The sequence below is a fragment of the Musca domestica genome, unplaced genomic scaffold (assembly GCF_030504385.1).
Source record: "Musca domestica strain aabys unplaced genomic scaffold, Musca_domestica.polishedcontigs.V.1.1 26, whole genome shotgun sequence".
Classification (NCBI taxonomy): Eukaryota; Metazoa; Arthropoda; class Insecta; order Diptera; family Muscidae; genus Musca; species Musca domestica.
Window position 1 is genome coordinate 6,315,256 of NW_026712283.1, and position 18,243 is coordinate 6,333,498.

Here is an 18,243-nt window from a genome sequence, read left to right on the forward strand (position 1 = left end):
CGTTAAGTGTGTGTGCCTATTTCGCGTTCGGTTATTTTCGAGGTTTCGCGTTCATTTCGTGTTCTCATCGGACAAAAAAACCAAATAAAAAGGTAAGTTTATTAATCTAACCTAGTTTGTTAAGTTCGCTTAAAGAACTAATTTTGCTTTTTTTCCTTGGTTAGGGGCCGAGCTACAATGGACGATTTCACAAAGTAAATTCTTGCAAATATCGTTAAAGAGTAATTTCCTTCTGCATGGAAAAGGTTTCGATGAGTTGGTGTCAAGTCATAATTTAAACTTTTTGCCTGTAAGCCGAATCATCAGATTAAGTTCCCATCAAAATGGAAAAAATGAATTTTAACAAGATAGACATTGTATATTTGAATCCCATCAAAACTTCTAATGACGTCACATGAAACCTTAAACAAAATTAAAATCTCCTCATAAGAATGAACCATAATCGTTAAGTATATTTTCTAATCGAAAAAATCCCAGCAAAATCGAATTTATATATGAATTTCAACAATGTAAAGAATTACAAATTGAAGGCTGCTCACAAGGCCTTGCTGCTCAGAAACATTAATGACGCCACAAAAAAAAACTTCACTATGAAAATTTACAAGCTCCGTATAAGAATATATCGTGATCTTTCGTCGTGTATATGTACAATTGTGTTGGAAATCAAAAGCATAACTTTTTCGGGAATATAAATTATGGCGAGTTATAACTGAAAACTCCTCATCGACATGAATTCCAATTGGATTATTTTCGAATTGGTCGAAAATACAATTTTCTTGCGCATCATAATTGTTTAACGTCCATTCTGAAAATGAAGCTGATTTCAATTGGATTCTGTACAGCGAATCATCAGAATAATTTTTGACAATCCTCCTCCTAAGAATGGATCAAGAATGAGTCTATTTCCGAATCGGAAAATGTTTGGATTTCTCTCATGAATATGTAGTACTATGTTGGAAAACAAAAGCTAAATTTTTCGGGTATATAAACAATGGAGCTCGATGAAACAGAAACCTTCTTATCGATCCATACATTTTTGTTTCAATTGGATCCTTATGATGCCGAGGGATAAGAGAAAAGTTCCATTTTAAATTTTAAATAAGAAAATAGCAAAAGGAGTTCTCATAGTAAGAGTAAATGAAAAATTTTCTGCCTTCGAAATTGGACTACGTTGCATTTCGGATGTATGAATGAGAAAAGACAGGTAAGTGCGTAAATTTATAAATTACAATCATACCAATTAAATTTCTTATTTTTATCTTTCTTTACAGGATTTAAAACAGGTAAGACATATTTTTGCTTATATTTGCGTGCAATCTCATAGGCTCTCAAATTTGCGAATACTATTAGGAATTATATGTGTATGTTTAAATATTTTCCCAGGACAATTTGCTATTTTTAACATACGCACAAACCTAAATATCCTTGGATTAAAAACACAGCGTACATGATTTTATTTCACTAGTTTATTGTTGTTGTTGTGGTTTTTGTTACTTTAGTTCATTTAACAAATTTTTGGAATGTGGAATTTTTTATTTTTATTTTTGTTTTCTGATCTTTGCTTACTATAATTTCTCTCTCTTCAATTCTTCAGTTGTGGATACAAAAATTCTTAATTAGTTCGCGTATTTTCTTGCTTTCCGTACGACCTTTAAGGTAATATTATTAATTTACTTGTTTTTATTTCTTCAATGAGTTTCTTTATAAAGACTTTAGGTTTGAGACCAATGCCATCAATATGCTTTATGGGGTCGTAGAATCATTGACACAATTGTTGCAATGTCTGGGTCCAACTTATATAAGTTTCAAGTCCCGTTTAATTTTTGATCACCTCGCAAACATATATCATGTTAATAATGCTGCGACAAAAGCTGATTCCTTTCATCATTTTATCTTTTGTTTCCTTTAAATTATGGCTCGATTAGATACAATTCTTTTTCCAATTGCTAGTAGTTTTTTTTTAAAGATATGTGCCAATACACACAATGCTGGTTTACATTAAATTAAATTGGTCCCAAAAAGAAGTAGGATTTCAAATAGATGATTAAGCTTATAGTTACCTAAAGACTTTAGAGACTTCAATTATAAAATGTCCTTTCAAAATTTGTTGGGGATAGTCCAACTTAAACTTTTGCCCAGTAAAAGTAATTGTGGATCGATCTATTTTAAAAGAAACATTTAGTACGTCTTTGCACAAAAATGTCCTTTTATTAAAATTAGAATGAATCAATTGTTTAATCTGTCGTTATAAATACATAAAGTAACCATTTTTTTAGTTTTCAACAAAAATTATATATAGAAGTTTTGAATACGAGATGACCTATCAGTAATTTGAGTAAAGAAGTGCTGTAAACTTGAGCACACGGCACAGATAAAGAAATATCTATTTTATTAGTTGTGTGAATTCAACAAAGGCTACAGATTTGGAATAATATGGACGTAGTATATATGTTGCTGCTGTTTTTTCAGTTCAATGAGTTTTTAGTGAACATAATATACAAAATTTTTAGGAAATTCCAAACTCATTTTTGGGACCAATTCTTTTTCTGTAAACCACCTACAAGAGACTGGATTGATATACATATATTTTAGGTTTTGGTTTTGTTTTTATTTCGGAATATTTGTTGTTGGTTTCTCTTTTGTTTTGTTTCTCTAAATCTAAAAATTATTGAAAATAATAATAAACCTAATTGATGTTTTCACATTCTTCTTGTTAAATCTACACAAAAAATTAACATTAAATATATTTATATATAATATATATATATATGTATAATAATATTTTATGTATGTATACGTATTGGTTTCGTTTGTTTGTTTTTTGTTTTTGTATTGTTTACTTAAAAATGCATACAATTATTAAAATAATCTCTAAACTATACACAAAAAAAGCTTGAAGCCTTCTAACAATCTCTCCATTTATGTTTTGGGTTTTTGTTTTTCTCCATATTGGGGGAGGGGGACTCTTTCGATTTTATTTTCCTTTATTGGGAATTCGGTTATTCTTAAAAAAATATAATCAAATTATATTGTATGTATTTTTCTTTATTTATGCATGTAGATCATCATCGCCGTCTCGAATAAAAAAAGTATTTTTTTCTCAGATTTTTCTTTTCAAAATTTTCACTCTAATTTGTTTGGGTTTACGATTTGTTTGTTTTTTTCTTTTGATATTTTATCAAAAATGTTGCTTTTTAATTTCCAATGTTTTTGTTTTGTTCTGTCTCCAAATTTCAAACTTGGACTTCATACTCCTCACACATTCACATTCACTTGGCTGGCTGTCTGGTGTTTCAGTGTTCACTCGCTTACTTGGGTAGTTCATAAAATTGGACGGGAAGCGCTTTGGGTGTGATAATTTCATCATCGAAGTCTTCATCATGTATGGAATAATCGCCACCACCTCCTCCGCCACCGTTATTGGTACCACCGCTCTGTTCGAATTCATTGGGTACAATTTCAACATCGGTGGGTGTGCCCAATGTCGATGAACGTCCATTGTTATTGCCACCGGCATAATTTGTCCGTGACTTATGTTTGATGACATATTCGCGCAGCAAATGCGAGTAGAGTATATCGTCGATATAGAACATTGTGCCCAAATTATAAACGAATACCTCACTTTCGATTATTTTGGCATTGTTAACACTGGTCGCATTACTTCCAGGATTTCGTGTTATTTTAATATGGCCACCACCTATCGTCTCGAAGACTTCATTATCCTTCAGATCACGATTGTACAGACGTCCCTTGACGAAATGATTCAGCAGCATTTTAACACCTCGTTGGGAGGCCTGTAAACACAAGATAGAGGATTGTTAGCGATATTTTTTTAAGGGAATCTTACTTTATTTTTAAGAACCAAAAAAGAAAAGAAAAAAATTGTGATTTTTTTAAGAATATTTTTCTAGGACCAACAAACGTGGATTTTTAAGAATATTTCTCAAGGACCAAAAAGTACATGGATTTTTTAAATAGCATTTTTTCAAGAGCCTTAAGAATGGTGGATTTTTTAAAGAGTATTTTTTCAAGGGCCAAAAGGATCGTGGATTTTTTAAAGAATATTTCTTCAAGGACCAACAGAAACGTGTATTTTTTTAAGAATATTTTTTCAAGAACAAACAGAAACGTGTATATTTTTTCAAGGACCAATCGAAACTTGGAGTTTTAAAAAATATTTTTTCAAGGACTAACTGAAACGTTGATTTTTTAAAGAATTTTTTTTTTCAAGGACCAACAAAAACGTCGATCTTTTAAAGAATATGTTTTCAAGGATCAACGGAAACGTGGATTTTTTAAAGAATATTTTTTCAAGGACCAACAGAAACGTGGATATTTTTAAAGAATATTTTTTCAAGGACCAACAGAAACGTGGATGTTTTTAAAGAATATTTGTTTAAGGACCAAAAAACGTGGATTTAAAAACAAAAATATTTTTTCAAGGGCCAACAGAAACGTGGACTTTTAAAGGATATTTTTCAAGGACTAACAGAAACGTGGATTCTTTAAAGGATATTTTTCAAGGACTAACAGAAACGTGGATTCTTTAAAGATTTTTTTTTCAAGGACCAAAAGAAGCGTGGGTTTTTTAAGAATATTTTTCAACGTGGATTTTTTTAAAAAATATTTTTCAACGTGGATTTTTTTAAAGAATAATTTTTCCACGTGGATTTTTTTGAAGAAAAATTTTTCAACGGGGATTTTTTTAAAGAATATTTTTTCAACGCGTATTTTTTTAAAGAATGTTTTTTCAAGGACCAACAGAAACGTGGATTTTTTAAAGAATATTTTTTCAACGTGGATTTTTTTTAAAGAATATTTTTTCAACGTGGATTTTTTAAAGAATATTTTTTCAACGTGGATTTTTTTAAAGAATATTTTTTCAACGTGGATTTTTTAAAGAATATTTTTTCAAGGACCAAAAAACGTGGATTTTTTAAAAAATATTTTTTTAAGGACCAAAAAACGTGGATTTTTAAAGAAAAATATTTTTTCAGGGACCACCAGAAACGTGGATTTTTTAAAGAATACTTTTCAAGGACCACCAGAAACGTGGATTTTTAAAGAATATTTTTTCAACGATCAACAGAAACGTAGATTTTTTAAAGGATAATTTTTCAAGGACCAACAGAAACATGGATTTTTTAGAGAATTTTTTTCAAGGACCAACAGAAAGATTTTTTAGTGAATATTTTTTCAAGGACCAACAGAAACGTGGATTTTTTAAAGAATATTTTTCAAGGACCCCCAGAAACGTGGATTTTTTAAAGAATATTTTTTTAAGGACCAATAGAATAATGGATCTTTTGAACAATATTTTTTCAAGGACCAACAAAAAGGTGGATTGTTTAGAGAATATTTTTCAAGACCTATAGAATGATGGATTTTTTGATGAATACTTTTTTAAGGACCAACAGAAACGTAGATATTTTAGAGAATACTTTTTTAAGGACCAACGGAAATGTAGATATTTTAGAGAATATTTTTCAAGGACAAATAGAAAAATGGATTTTTTAAAAATTGTTTTTCAAGGACCACCAGAAATGTGGATTTTTTAAGGAATATTTTTCAAGGAACACCAGAAAAATGGATTTTTTAAAGAATATATTTCAAGAACCAACAGAAACGTGGATTTTTTAAAGAATATTTTTTCAAGGACCAACTTATACATACTACAATCTGTTCTACATTTTGAAATTGAGACATTTATCTTACCATAACATCATCACTCAGCTTATCGAAGCCCAATCTCTCAAAGGCTTTATCGTCTGGGACAAAGAACGTGTAATTGGCTCCGGATACATGTGGTGCAATTTCAGCATTGTTTAAAAACCTGTAAACAAACAGAGCAGAATGTCATAAATTAAAGCAAAGTACAAAACCGATAGGCATAGCAAAATAACCAACCAAACAAATGCCTACCTTGTAATTTGTGTAAATCTGGGGTCTCGTTCCAGCGCCAGGAAGGAATGTGACAAAAATTGTGCCCCAAACCAGGGGAAAGCCAACAGCGGTGGTGTCTCTTTGTCCTTGTGCATCTGTGTAGAGCGAACAGAAATAAAAACGAAACAAATACATTTACAGCATTAATCTTTGCCACACCATTTGTAATGCTCACACACCATTTACCTGATGTAGTTTGGAGACTACCGCTTCGGAGACAAACAAAACTTCGGTTATGATAAACACTTGATTGCCATTGGACAATGTGTAATCGGACATTATGGAAACATTGTTGACATTCGGTGCAGCTGAAAATGGGATGGGGGTAATAAATTAAGGATTAGGGTTACTATTTTTGTTTTTTAAGTAAATAATGAGAGAAGAAAATTGTGTACAAGGTGGAGATTGAAAGTTTTGCACAGTGGTTTCAAAACAAGAAAAAAAATAAAAAAAATTGTTAAAACGAGAAAATTTGATCTGAGTTTGACCTATGACCTCTGAGAAAAATTGTCAATATTGTTTTTCCATAGGTCCATATAAAGCCTCTCATATATGCATTCTAGTTTTTGGTATAAATTACACATATAGTTTCATTGCCGTTCTGCTACCCTTTTTGCAATAGGCTATAGGCGTATATTTTTAGGAAAAATTGTCAAAATAAATCCATTTGAAGTACAGGTCCTGGTTTTGCTATAAGCCTATATTAAGTTCGAAGTTTTAAGGAAATATTACAAATATTTATCCACGATCCATTAACAGTGCAGGTTAACATACTGTTGAAGCCCCATATAACTGCCCCCATACTCATACCCACAACCATAGTATGGAGAGTATATTAAGTTTGTCATTCCAATTGTAACACCTCGAAATATACATTTTAGAACCCTCAAAGTTCAACGATGATCGTCCGTACGTCTTTCTATCCTTCAGTGGAAATCACTCTAGATTCCGCACTAATTGAAGTAGATTGCAGGATTTTTGGTATTGAAAATGGGCTATACCGGTCCACGTTTAGTTATAGCCCCCACATAAGAGTACCTCCCTATATTCGGTACTTTGATGATTTTAGTGACATTTTTCACCGGAATTGTTTCAAATTTCGTAATTGAAGTTCTTAATCGGTACTACAGCCTGTGACAGAAAATTGGCAATGCAGGTCCAGGTCTTCGTATGGCCCCCATATGACTGTAACTCCCCATATTCGGTTTTTTTTGGTAATTTTATACACATTATTCAACGGAATTTTTTTCAAATTTCGTATTTTAAGTTCCTAATGGTTTCTTCAGCCTATGATAGAAAATTGTCTATGCTGGTCCAGATCTTCGTAACGCCCCCATAATACTGTAACTCCCTATATTCGGTATTTTGATTATTTTAGCGACATTTTTCACCGGAATTGTTTCAAATTTCGTAATGGTAGTTCGTAATGGGAACTACAGCCTGTGACAGAAAATTGGCTACGCAGGTCCAGGTCTTCGTATGGCCCCCATATAACTGTACCTCCCTCTATTCGGTATTTTGATGATTTTATACACATTAATCAACAGAATTCTTACAAATTTCGTATTTTAAGTTCTTAATGGGTTCTTCAGCCTACGATAGAAAAATTGCCTATGAAGGTCCAGGTCTTCGGATATCCCTTAAATATCGGTACCTCTTTATATTCGGTATTTTGATAATATTGGCGACATTATTAACCGGAATTGTTTAAAATTTCGTATTTTAAGTTCGTAATGAGTACTACAACCTACGATAGAAAATTGCTTATGCAGGTCCAGGTCTTCAGATAGTCCCTAAATATCGGTACCTCTTCATATTCGATATTTTGCTGATTTCAGAAACATTATTCACCGGAATTGTTTCAAATGTCGTATTTGAAATGTCTAATGGATACTACAGCCTACGACAGAAAGTTGTCTATGCACTTCCAGGTCTTCTTATGACGGATTCTATTTTTTATTTTTTTATAAAGATTCTATGGGAGCACAGGTCCATGATTTGCTGCAGGCCACCAAAATTATGAAAATTTCCCAAAGGTCCAAAAGGTCCCATATGCAGAAAAAATTTCAATATACATCTTTTAGATGCATAGGTCAATTTTTACTAAGAATTACGAATACGCACTTAAGCCCCCAATTTGATGAAAATATTTGATATAGATCTTTTAGCTGTACAGGCCCAAGTTTCTTTAATTAGGTTTTCGTCTCGCTATAGCTCTACGCAAATACAACCTTTTTGAGAAAATTTGTTTGTGAAGGAAGTCTCATGAAAAATGTCGTACACCATGTTTTGCGGCAACAGCATATGAAGACAGTATCCTTCAAAAAAATTAACAATATAAGTCCACGTTTTGCTGTTGCCTCAAAAGAAAGCAGTCTCCTTCAGAAAAAATTAATAAAGGAACATGTTTTTCACAGGTCCCATAGGAAGGAAGTATCCTTCAGCAAAATTGTCTACATAAGTCAATATTTTATTGTAGCGCCGTATCTTGCTGTAGTGCCGTATATCTTATCCAAAACAACTGTCAATATAGGTCAACGTTTTGGTGGTCCCCATGTGTAGGCAGTCTTATGTAGCCCGATTAGAAGACATTCTCCTTCAGAAATATTTTCTATACAAGTCTACGTTTTGTTGCAGCTGAAGGAAGTCTCGTTTAAAAAAAAATTGTCAGTATAGGTCCACGTTTCGCTGTAGTACCATTTAAGGCACTATCTTTCAAAATATCTCAATATGAAGATAGTATCCTTCAAAAGCAGATGAAAAAATCTCCTTAAGAAAAATTGTTGATATTGGTTTACGGTTTGTCTTCTGGTGAAAAATACTCCAATTTGCCCATATTTTACCGTAGCTCTTATATAAAATAGTACACTTCTTCAGAAATATTGTTGATTTGGGTTCACGTTTTGCTGTAGCCCCCCGTGAGTGCAGCATACTGGAAAAGTGTTGCTAAAACAGACCCGGGCTTTTACCTTTAAAATTACAATATAAATTCAACTTTTCTAAGGGCACTACCTTGTAACAAATTGTCAGTATATGCCCACATATTTCGCCAAAAAAAATAATGCCCCAGGTTCAACTGTCGACCCACGTTTCATTGACGCCTCACATCGAGGCACCCTTTCTGAGAAATATAAAGACTCTACCAGTAGTAAAATGTCTACCAGTATTAAAATTTGAAAATTTTCCTCTTCTTTGGCAGCAAATTGTTTAAGTTATTTCTTGCTTCATATAAAACCATTTCTTTTGTAAGATCTTGAACCACTGTGCACAGATTCACATTTCTCCGCACTTCTATGTTAAAACTTTTCCCTCCACCTCCACTTTAAAATACTTACGTTGTCCCCTAAACACCACACTCTCTCCGCCCATGGTGCGCACCGCCATTTGATCCATATTCTTTACATCGGCCATACGCAACGGTTTCTGCATCGGTAGGAAATGATTGCGCAGCACACTCTCCGTAAACTCCTGCACACTGAACGGATAGAAGCCCCAATCGATGGGGTGCCAACGTTGAAAGGCATTGTCGGTGGGTATGAGAATGGTGAACGAGCCATCGTCCATTATTTGGGTGAGATTACTTTTCGAAAGGAAATGCTGGAAAACTTTTGTGCCACTTTTCATGCTGCCAAGAAATGACATTAGTGGGCTGGCCTTTGACTCCTTAAGGATCGGTTCGTTTTTGGTGTGGGCAATGTTGCCGGTGGAGTTGCGCATCTCCAAACGTTGTGGTTCATTGTAGCGGCTGTAAAGCAAAGAGAAAACGAAAGAACTTTGACATTTTAGTGCACAATAGGTATCCAAGTCGGTGACTTTCGCCACCCACCCGGCAGCTACTTTAAAGGAATTGAGTTGAGAAACTTATTCTAGATAAAAATACGGAAGTTTAAAGTAGTTGCCTGAGGAGAAGACAGTTTATTTATGGTTCGAGTATTTGTTTTGTTTTTCAGTTTTGCAGTTTTCTGGGAAACTTAAAAGACCGCAGTGATTAAACTTTTTAGGGCAGAACGAAATGTTTAACCCTTCTGAAAGATTACAAATCGAGGTGTTAGGTTTAAACTCGGTTGAAAGGTTAGGTTTAAACTCGGTTGAAATGGCGACAATTTCGATTGGACGAAATTATAAGAATCTGAACTTCTGTTTAAGAAGACGTGAAGAAGGTCTTCTGTCTGTCAATAGGTATCCACCTGCAGAGCACCTGAAGAACGACTTCTGTCTAAAGATCACCCGAAGAACTTTTAACAATAAAAGACCTATAGAAGGTCTTCCATCTATAGAAGACCTGAAAAAGGTCTCCCATAGAAATCCTAAAAAAGGTCTTCTGTCTATAGAGGTCCTGAAGAATTTCTTCTCTCTATAGAAGACCTGAGGAAGGTATTTCATCTATATAACCTTTAGAAGATTTTCCGTTTATAGAAGCCCTGAAGAAGGCATTCCATCTATAGAACCTGTGGAAGATTTTCCGCTTATAGAATACCAGAGAAGGTCTTCTGTCTGTAGAAGACCTGAAGAATGTATTCTGTTTATTCAAACTGTAAAAGATTTTCCTTTTATAGAAGATCTTCTGTCTATAGAAGACCTAAAAAAGGTCTTCTACCTATAGAAGACCGGTCGAAATGCTCCTATTTGTCAAAGACCTGAAGAAGGTCTTATATCTCCAGAGGATCTGAAGAATGCCTTCTGTCTATAGAAGTTCTAAATTAGGTCTTCTATCTTTAGAAGACCTGTAAAAGATATTTTTATCTCTAGAAGAAAGACTTCTGTCTAAAGAGGACCTGAAGAGAGTCTTCGTTTAAAAGAAGACCTGAAGAACTTTTGACAATAAAAGACCTAAAGTAGGGGTTCCATCTAAAGGAGACCTGAGGAAGTTTTTCTGTCTATAGAAGACCTGAGGAAGGTCTTCTGTCTATAGAAGACCTGTGGAAGGTTTTCTGCCTGTAGAAGACCTGAGGAAGGTCTTCTGTCTATAGAAGACCTGTGGAAGGTCTTCTGTCTATAGAAGACCAGAGGAAGGTCTTTTGTCTGTAGAAGACCTGAGAAAGGTCTTCTGTCTATAGAAGACAGATATTTTTATATTTTATATCTTGGAGACCTAAGGAAGGTTTTCTGTCTATAGAAGACCTGAGAAAGGTCTTCTGTCTGTAGAAGACCTGAGGAAGGTTTTCTGTCTATGGAAGAACTGAAGAAAGTCTTTTGTCTATAGAAGAGCTGAAGAAGGTCTTCTGTCTATAGAAGGTCTGAAGAAGATATTCTGTCTATAGAAGGTCTGAAGAAGATATTCTGTCTATAGAAGGCTTGAAGAAGGTATTTCATCTATAGAACCTGTAGAAGAGTTTACGAAGGTATTCCATCTATAGAACCTGTAGAAATTGTTCGCTTATAGAAGATCTGAGAAGGTTTTCTGTCTGTAGAATACCTGGAAAATATATTTTATCTCTAGAAGACCTTGAGAACATTTTCTGTCTATAGAAGACCAGAAGAAGATCTTTTATCTATAGAAGGGATGAAAAAGGTCCTGAAGTGGACTTCGTGTTGTGTCTAATTAACCTAACTTAAGAAGTTCTACTATCTACAGAAGATCTGAAGAATGCCTTCTGTAAATAGAAAGCCTGAAGATAGATATTTTATCCCTAGAATACCTAAAGAAGGTCTTCTGTTTGAAGAAGGTCTTCTGTCTATAGGAGACCTGTAGAATGTGTTCCATCAATGGAAGACTGGAAGAATGTTTTCTGGCAGAATTGTATAATTGAAGACCCAGGGAAGGTTTTTTTTTTTTCTTTAGAAGACCCGGGAAAGATATTATGTCTTCAGAAGAACTGAAATTCAGAAGACCTGAGGACTTGAAGAAGGTCTTCTATCTATAGAAGGCTGAAAAAAGGTCATATGTCTGACCTGACCTACAAAATACCTTAGATCCCCTTTTCTAATGGAGGTAACATTGATCTTATCATGAAACCTCCAGGGGTATTGAAAGGCCGGTTGGACATCTGTAGATCTTCTTTAAAAAGGTTGGTTAGGCTTCTAGAGGAATATTTACTAGTCTTCTAAAAGGAACCTCAATAGGTTAGCTATTGGCAGACAGTAATTCTTTCATGAGAAATGTGTTGCTTTCGAGCACTTCTTGTCGAACTGCACTGTAGCAAATAAACCTCTAGCCATAACAACAAATAGGGTCAAAAAACTGCCACAAATCCAAAAAAAAAAAAAATCTGCAAAACAACTTCTCTTCAATTCTCTAAAAAAGTTTTGTTTTTTTTCTTATTTTTCTTCAAACCCCCTACATAACAAACAAACAACAAATAAATTTCACCCACACTTACCTACTACTGCCCTCCTGGATGTTCCGCTTCGAATACGGTGACTTTCGATCGCCCAAATACCCATCGATGGCCAATGCAATTAAATTATCATTGATGCGGACACGATGCAATATCTGGAAGCCATTCAACAGCCAGACCACATTGTTTGGCGATTTTTCCAATTTGCGAAAGACAATCTTATGGCCATTACCATTGCCGTATGACGACGAGGACGACGACGACGATGATGATGCCGCTGCTGAATCTTCGTCGGCATAATTTTCGAATGCCCGTCCCGGTACCATATGTTCCAGCATGAACTCTTTGAGACGTGGCTTCTCAATGGTGCGTACATCAATTTTTGGTATAATTAAAGTAAATGGTATATCTGGAAAGAAGATGGAGAAAGAGAAAAAGGAAATTACATCATTATGCTACTCATTATCCTTGTCATCGTCCTTATTGTTCGACAATGAAGTGGACAATTGCACTTAAGAAAGGCTAATTGGAAATTAATTTCGCTCTTAAATGAGTTTCGAGCTTTTTCCCTCAATGAATGATGGAAATAATAATCAATTTTTATTAAATTTTATTGCGTTCTTCAAGAGTGATTTTATTTTGAACTACATATTAATTTGTAAAATATTTATTGTAATTTCTTTTTTTATATTATAAAAGTTTTAAGGCCATTTTATTAAATACCAATTAAAAAAAAAATATATTCACTCAGATGTGTTCAGGAATTTGCGTAGGAATTTGTTTAACTAAAGACTCTTAAGAATGAAGTCCTCCAAGCACGACTTAGACCAAGAATTTGTTCACAGGATTATTATCTAAAAGATTTTCGAAACTTACGAAGCTTAAATAAGACTTGTTTACTCAACCATACTGGATGTCTCTTGATTGTCTAGAGATTCAACGGAAGGCATATGGAAAAACAATAAAGACTTATTAAACCCTTACGGCTTGTAAGGGTTGCTTGTAACTAACTGAGATTTTTGATCAGCTCAATCAGCTGATTTTCTACAGATCTTTGGGGGGCTTCTTGTATGTTTCATAGATTTTTAAAGATTTCAAGGATAGCCTATTTCAGGCTTCAAAATAAAACAATACATTTATAAGGACTAGGGACTGTCCTTATAAATGTATTGTTTTGGAAGGTATTCTGTCTATAGAACCCGTAGAAGATTTTGCGTCTATAGAATACCTGGAAAATATATGTTATCTCTAGAAGACCTGAAGAAGGTCTTCTGTCCATAGAACTTGTAGAAGATTTACCGATTATAGAAGACCTGGAAAATATATTTTATCCCTAGAAGACCTGAAGAAGGTCTTCTGTCTATAGAACCTGTAGAAAACTTTCCGCTTATAGAATACCTGGAAAAAATAGTTTATCTCTAGAAGACATAATGATGATCTTCTGTCTGTAGAAGACCTGAAGAATGTCTTCTGTCTATAGGAGACCTGAAGAAGGTGCTCCATCTGTGAAAGACTTTAAAAAAGTTTTCTGGCAGAACTGTACAATGTCTTTTGTCTTAAGAAGACCTGAAACAGGTCTTCTGTCTATATAAGGCCTGAAGAAGGCATTCTTTCTATGGAACCTGTTTACTGTCTGCTGGTCTTCGGAAGACGCGGGAAAGGTTTTCTGTCTTTAGAAGACCCTTGAAGACATTTATAAGGACGGTCCCTACCCCATGAGGACACAAAATGTCTTCCATCTATAGAAGATCTTCCATCTATAATACCTGAAGAAGGTATTATTTTTCTTTAGGATCTGAAGTAAGTCTACTGTCTACGAGTGAATTGATCAAGGCTTTTATTTTGAAGAATATCTCAAGAAGTCTTCTATCTATAGAAGACCTGAAGATGGTCTTCTATCTAAAGAAACGCTGAAGAAATACCTAAAGAAGGTATTCTGTTTATAGAAAACCTAAATAAGGTCTTCTGCCTATAGAAGACCTGAATAAGGTCTTCTGTTCATATAAGACCTGAATAAGGTCTTCGTTGTATAGTAGACCTGAAGAAGGACCTGTACAGAGCTGTACAGCTCTATCCAGTCCTTGCAAGGATCTTTTCAGTCTAATTGTAGTTTTTTTTTTTAAATTTTGTAAAGTTTCTTAGAAATAGGAGAAGTATTTTTATTTATATTTTAGGATGGACACGGATATATCCGGGTATATTTGATACGAAATTTCTGGTCCGAAGCCCCGGTTTTACTCGATTCTACCTAATCGATATATTATTTGATAGAAGATACTTATCCAATAAGTGGTCACATTATGGGGTTATTTAAACCGGGTTGGCTGTGCTGGTGACGTATGTTTCAATATCTTTCCTGAATCCAGTCTTAAAACCAGTAATATTCAATTATGTTAAATTTATTGAGATTGATAAATATATAAAAATTTGGTTCGCCCAATCGACGTTGAATATATTTCAAAAAGAGAAAAATTTGAATTTAAAATAAGTATAAAATTAAAAAATATTTGCTTAGTTGGTGTCGGACATCTTCAGAATAGAAAATTTCAAGCTGCAGCTAAAGTAGCCGTCCTACTTAAAATATGATATAACTAAGAAAAAACGTTGGTGTGCGTACCCAATGGAAGACATACCTCAGAGAATTTTGTAAAAAAATCCGAGTCGTAAAATTAGGTTATTTTGCTAAGCCCTGAACCTGAACTTTTGGCTCAAACATCAAAGTACCATACGTTTCCGAAATCTGAGTAAAAATACCCACCGAGGGGAAAAAATTAGAGTTAATCCCCCCATTTCAGGGCATTTGGAGGCAATTAAGCGACGTCAGTCTATGTAGCTGGAGCGTTGTTTTCCAAACTCGACTTAGAATTTTGCGTTTCCTTCCCCATTAAAGTTTATATTCTATTGCTTCACACCTTTTGGTTGTTTTTCTTGGCCAGAGAGTCACTGGCAAATATTATTTTAGGAATCCGCGATTTTGCTGAGCTGAGCTGCTGCTGGTGACTATCCAACCAAGAAAAGCGGCTTTTTTAAATTTGAATTTTTAATTTTGTGAATTTAAAAAAAAAAATTATTTAAAGTATTCTTTTTTCTAGTACCTTCCACCATTCTATTGAGGGTATATTAACTTTATCATTCCGTTTGTAAATCCTCGAAATATTCATAATAAAACCTACAAAGTATATATATTCTGGATCAGAGTGCAATTCTAAGACGATCTAGCGATGTCCGTCTGTCTGTCTGTCTGTCCGTCTGTTGTAATCACGCTATCTTTCGAACGAATTGAGATAGAAGGCTAAAAGGCAGGATAAGTTCGTAAATGGGCCACGTCGGCCCACGTTTTCGTATAGCACCCATGTAACGGTAACTCCCGATATTAGGAATATTCATGAATTTAGCGACATTATTTACCGGAATTATTTCAAGTTTCGTATTTGAAGTTCATAATAAAGTCCACGTCTTCGTATAGCCCACATATAACGGTACCTCCCGATATTCGGTATTTTGATGATTTTAGCGACATTATTTACCAGATTTGTTTCAAATTTCGCATTTGAAATTATGGATACTACAGCCTATGACAGAAAATTGTCTGTGCAGGTCCACGTTTTATAACCCCCATGGTACCTCCCTAGATTCGGTATTTTGATGATTTTAGCTACATTATAAACAGATTTTTTAAAATATTTTTGAATATTGTAATAGGTTGTTACAAAATTTGCCTATGCAGGTCCACGACGTCGTATAGACCCTAATATATGGCTACATTCGGTAATTTTAAGATTTTAACAGAATTTTTAACGGATGTTATTTTTGAAAAATGTTAAATTTATACCAAATGGTGGAGGGTATTCAAAGTTCGGCTTTTTTACTTGTTTCTCTATAAAAATAATTGATCTCTCAAAAGTATAAGTCAGGCTACTTATTAGTGCTTTTGAAATTAAAAGCTGAATCATATTAAATCTCAAATTGGGTTAGGCATTTTAAAATTACTCATACCCCTGTACGAAACCGCAAACATATGTGTGGTAATGAAAATTTGGAATTTTAAATGATGGGGTTGTAAAAATACCACTTTTATGACTCGAATGCTACCATTTGCCAAATCATGCAAAAAATCCGGTTGCTTGATTTAATTCTTCAAAAACAAATACTTTGAGACAGTGTTACAATAAATACGTGATAAAAATAAATGTTTATTCAAATCAATTATTGAAATTCATTCATTATATTTCGTATAAATACACCCAACCCTTATATTTTTTAAAGAATTTTCAATGGTTGTGGTCTCTTTTTGCTGTCACACCCTTGCACAATTGCATGGTTGGGCAATTTAATATTCAACTGGCCCAACATTTAATTCTTCATAACAACACACATTATTATCATCATCATCATTATGATTATGATCGCATAAGACCGTCGTCCGCCAACATTACATTTAAATGATAACATAATGTCTGATTGCCTTACGGTCAACAACAACTATTAGCTGCCCAAACTCACACCCCATTCATAATAGAAGTACGTGCCACATGAGGATTAGGCCAATTTAATTGCGGTTGGAGGAGGCACTGCTGCGATGGTCTTTGCTGGCTGCTTCTCAGTCTTTTCAGAACTTTAATTAATTATAATTCACACCACACATTTCAGGTGTGTTCTAATATAAAATACATTCTTTCTCTAACAACTATGTGTGTGTGTGGGAGTGTGTGTCTGTATGGAGCTGTGGTTTGGGCTTTTCCATAAACATTCCATTCTCTATTAAATTTTTTGGTTATATCATTCGGCTATGATCCAAAAAAATTATAAAAAAAAGAATTGGCATTAACAATAAGAACAAACCAAAATTCGCAAAACATTTATGTTCGCTTTCAATTGTTTTTCGTTTGGATGGGTGGTAGTACCTGTCGTTTGTTGAAGATTGTTTGAAATTGAAATTCATATCACATGCGGGCTATGCGAGCATAGTTGAATAATTTTTTTTTGCCAAAAAAAAAAAAAAAAAAAAACAGAACTTTGAACAAAAATCAAATTTTTTGTATAAGTGGATACCCTTTTAAGTGCAGACGACCTCGATAGCGAAAAGTCCACTTTATTAGAAAAAAGGACATCATTTAAAAAAACTTGAGTTTGCCAATATTTAAGGTAGACCACACTGGGGTACAAAATATGCTGTTTTCTCATTTGCAACATTTCTATGTCGATTTATGGATGTTCTTCCGTATCTCTCTTCTCTGAGAATCGTGGAAATATTTGTGAGAACTCAATTGACAGGTATCGTGGATTTTCTTTTGTGTTTTTTAAGAAGGAGACCCCGAATCTATGAATCCTTTTAAATATTAGTCAAGGATTCCATGACCAAAAATCTTTTTATGCCCTCCACCATAGTATGGAGGGTATATTAAGTTTGTCATTCCGTTTGTAACACCTCGAAATATACTTGATCAGCATTAGATTATATGTCGATTTAGCGATGTCCGACCGTCTGTCTGTGTGTGTAGCTTCCGAACGAAATGAAGCAGGTTGATAAAATTTAACTCAAATATATATTATGTGTGCAGGACTTTTGGTATTGAAAATGGGCCATGTAGGTCCACGTTTTGGTATATCCCTCATATAGTAGTACTTTCCTATTTTCGGTATTTTGGTGATTTAAGCTACATCATTTACCGGAAATGTTTCAAATTTGATATTTGAAGATGGATACTGCAGCCTAAGAAAGAAAATGGTATGTACCGGTCCATGTCTTCATATGGAACCATATTCTGGTACCTCCGGATATTCGGTATTTTGATGATTTTAGCGACATTATTCACCGGAAATTTTTCAAATTTGTTATTTGAAGTTTGTATTGTATATTACAGCCTGTGACAAAAAATTGTATGTGCAGGTCCACGTTTTCGTATAGCCCCCATATAACGGTACCTCCCGATAATCGGTATCTTAATGATTTTAGCTACATTATTCGCCGATTTTTTTCAAGTTTTGCATTTGTATATTTTAATGGCTTATGACCCAAGAT

At 34.1% G+C, this 18,243-nt stretch overlaps 1 protein-coding gene across 4 annotated transcripts in view; it reads right to left on the minus strand.

Annotated features, from left to right (window-relative positions):
* Positions 1-1,448: 1,448 nt before the first annotated feature.
* Positions 1,449-18,243, minus strand: part of LOC101901007 (uncharacterized) — a 42,817-nt gene continuing 26,022 nt past the window's right edge. For all 4 annotated transcript variants that reach the window (XM_005179808.4, XM_020035475.2, XM_005179806.4 and 1 more), the window contains exons 3-8: positions 12,264-12,630; positions 9,279-9,688; positions 6,130-6,251; positions 5,923-6,038; positions 5,716-5,833; positions 1,449-3,794 (exon numbers count right to left, since the gene is read on the minus strand). In XM_005179808.4, the coding sequence (XP_005179865.1) occupies positions 3,309-3,794; positions 5,716-5,833; positions 5,923-6,038; positions 6,130-6,251; positions 9,279-9,688; positions 12,264-12,630 (1,619 nt within the window). In that variant the 3' untranslated portion in view covers positions 1,449-3,308. The remainder of the gene's footprint in view (positions 3,795-5,715; positions 5,834-5,922; positions 6,039-6,129; positions 6,252-9,278; positions 9,689-12,263; positions 12,631-18,243) is intronic.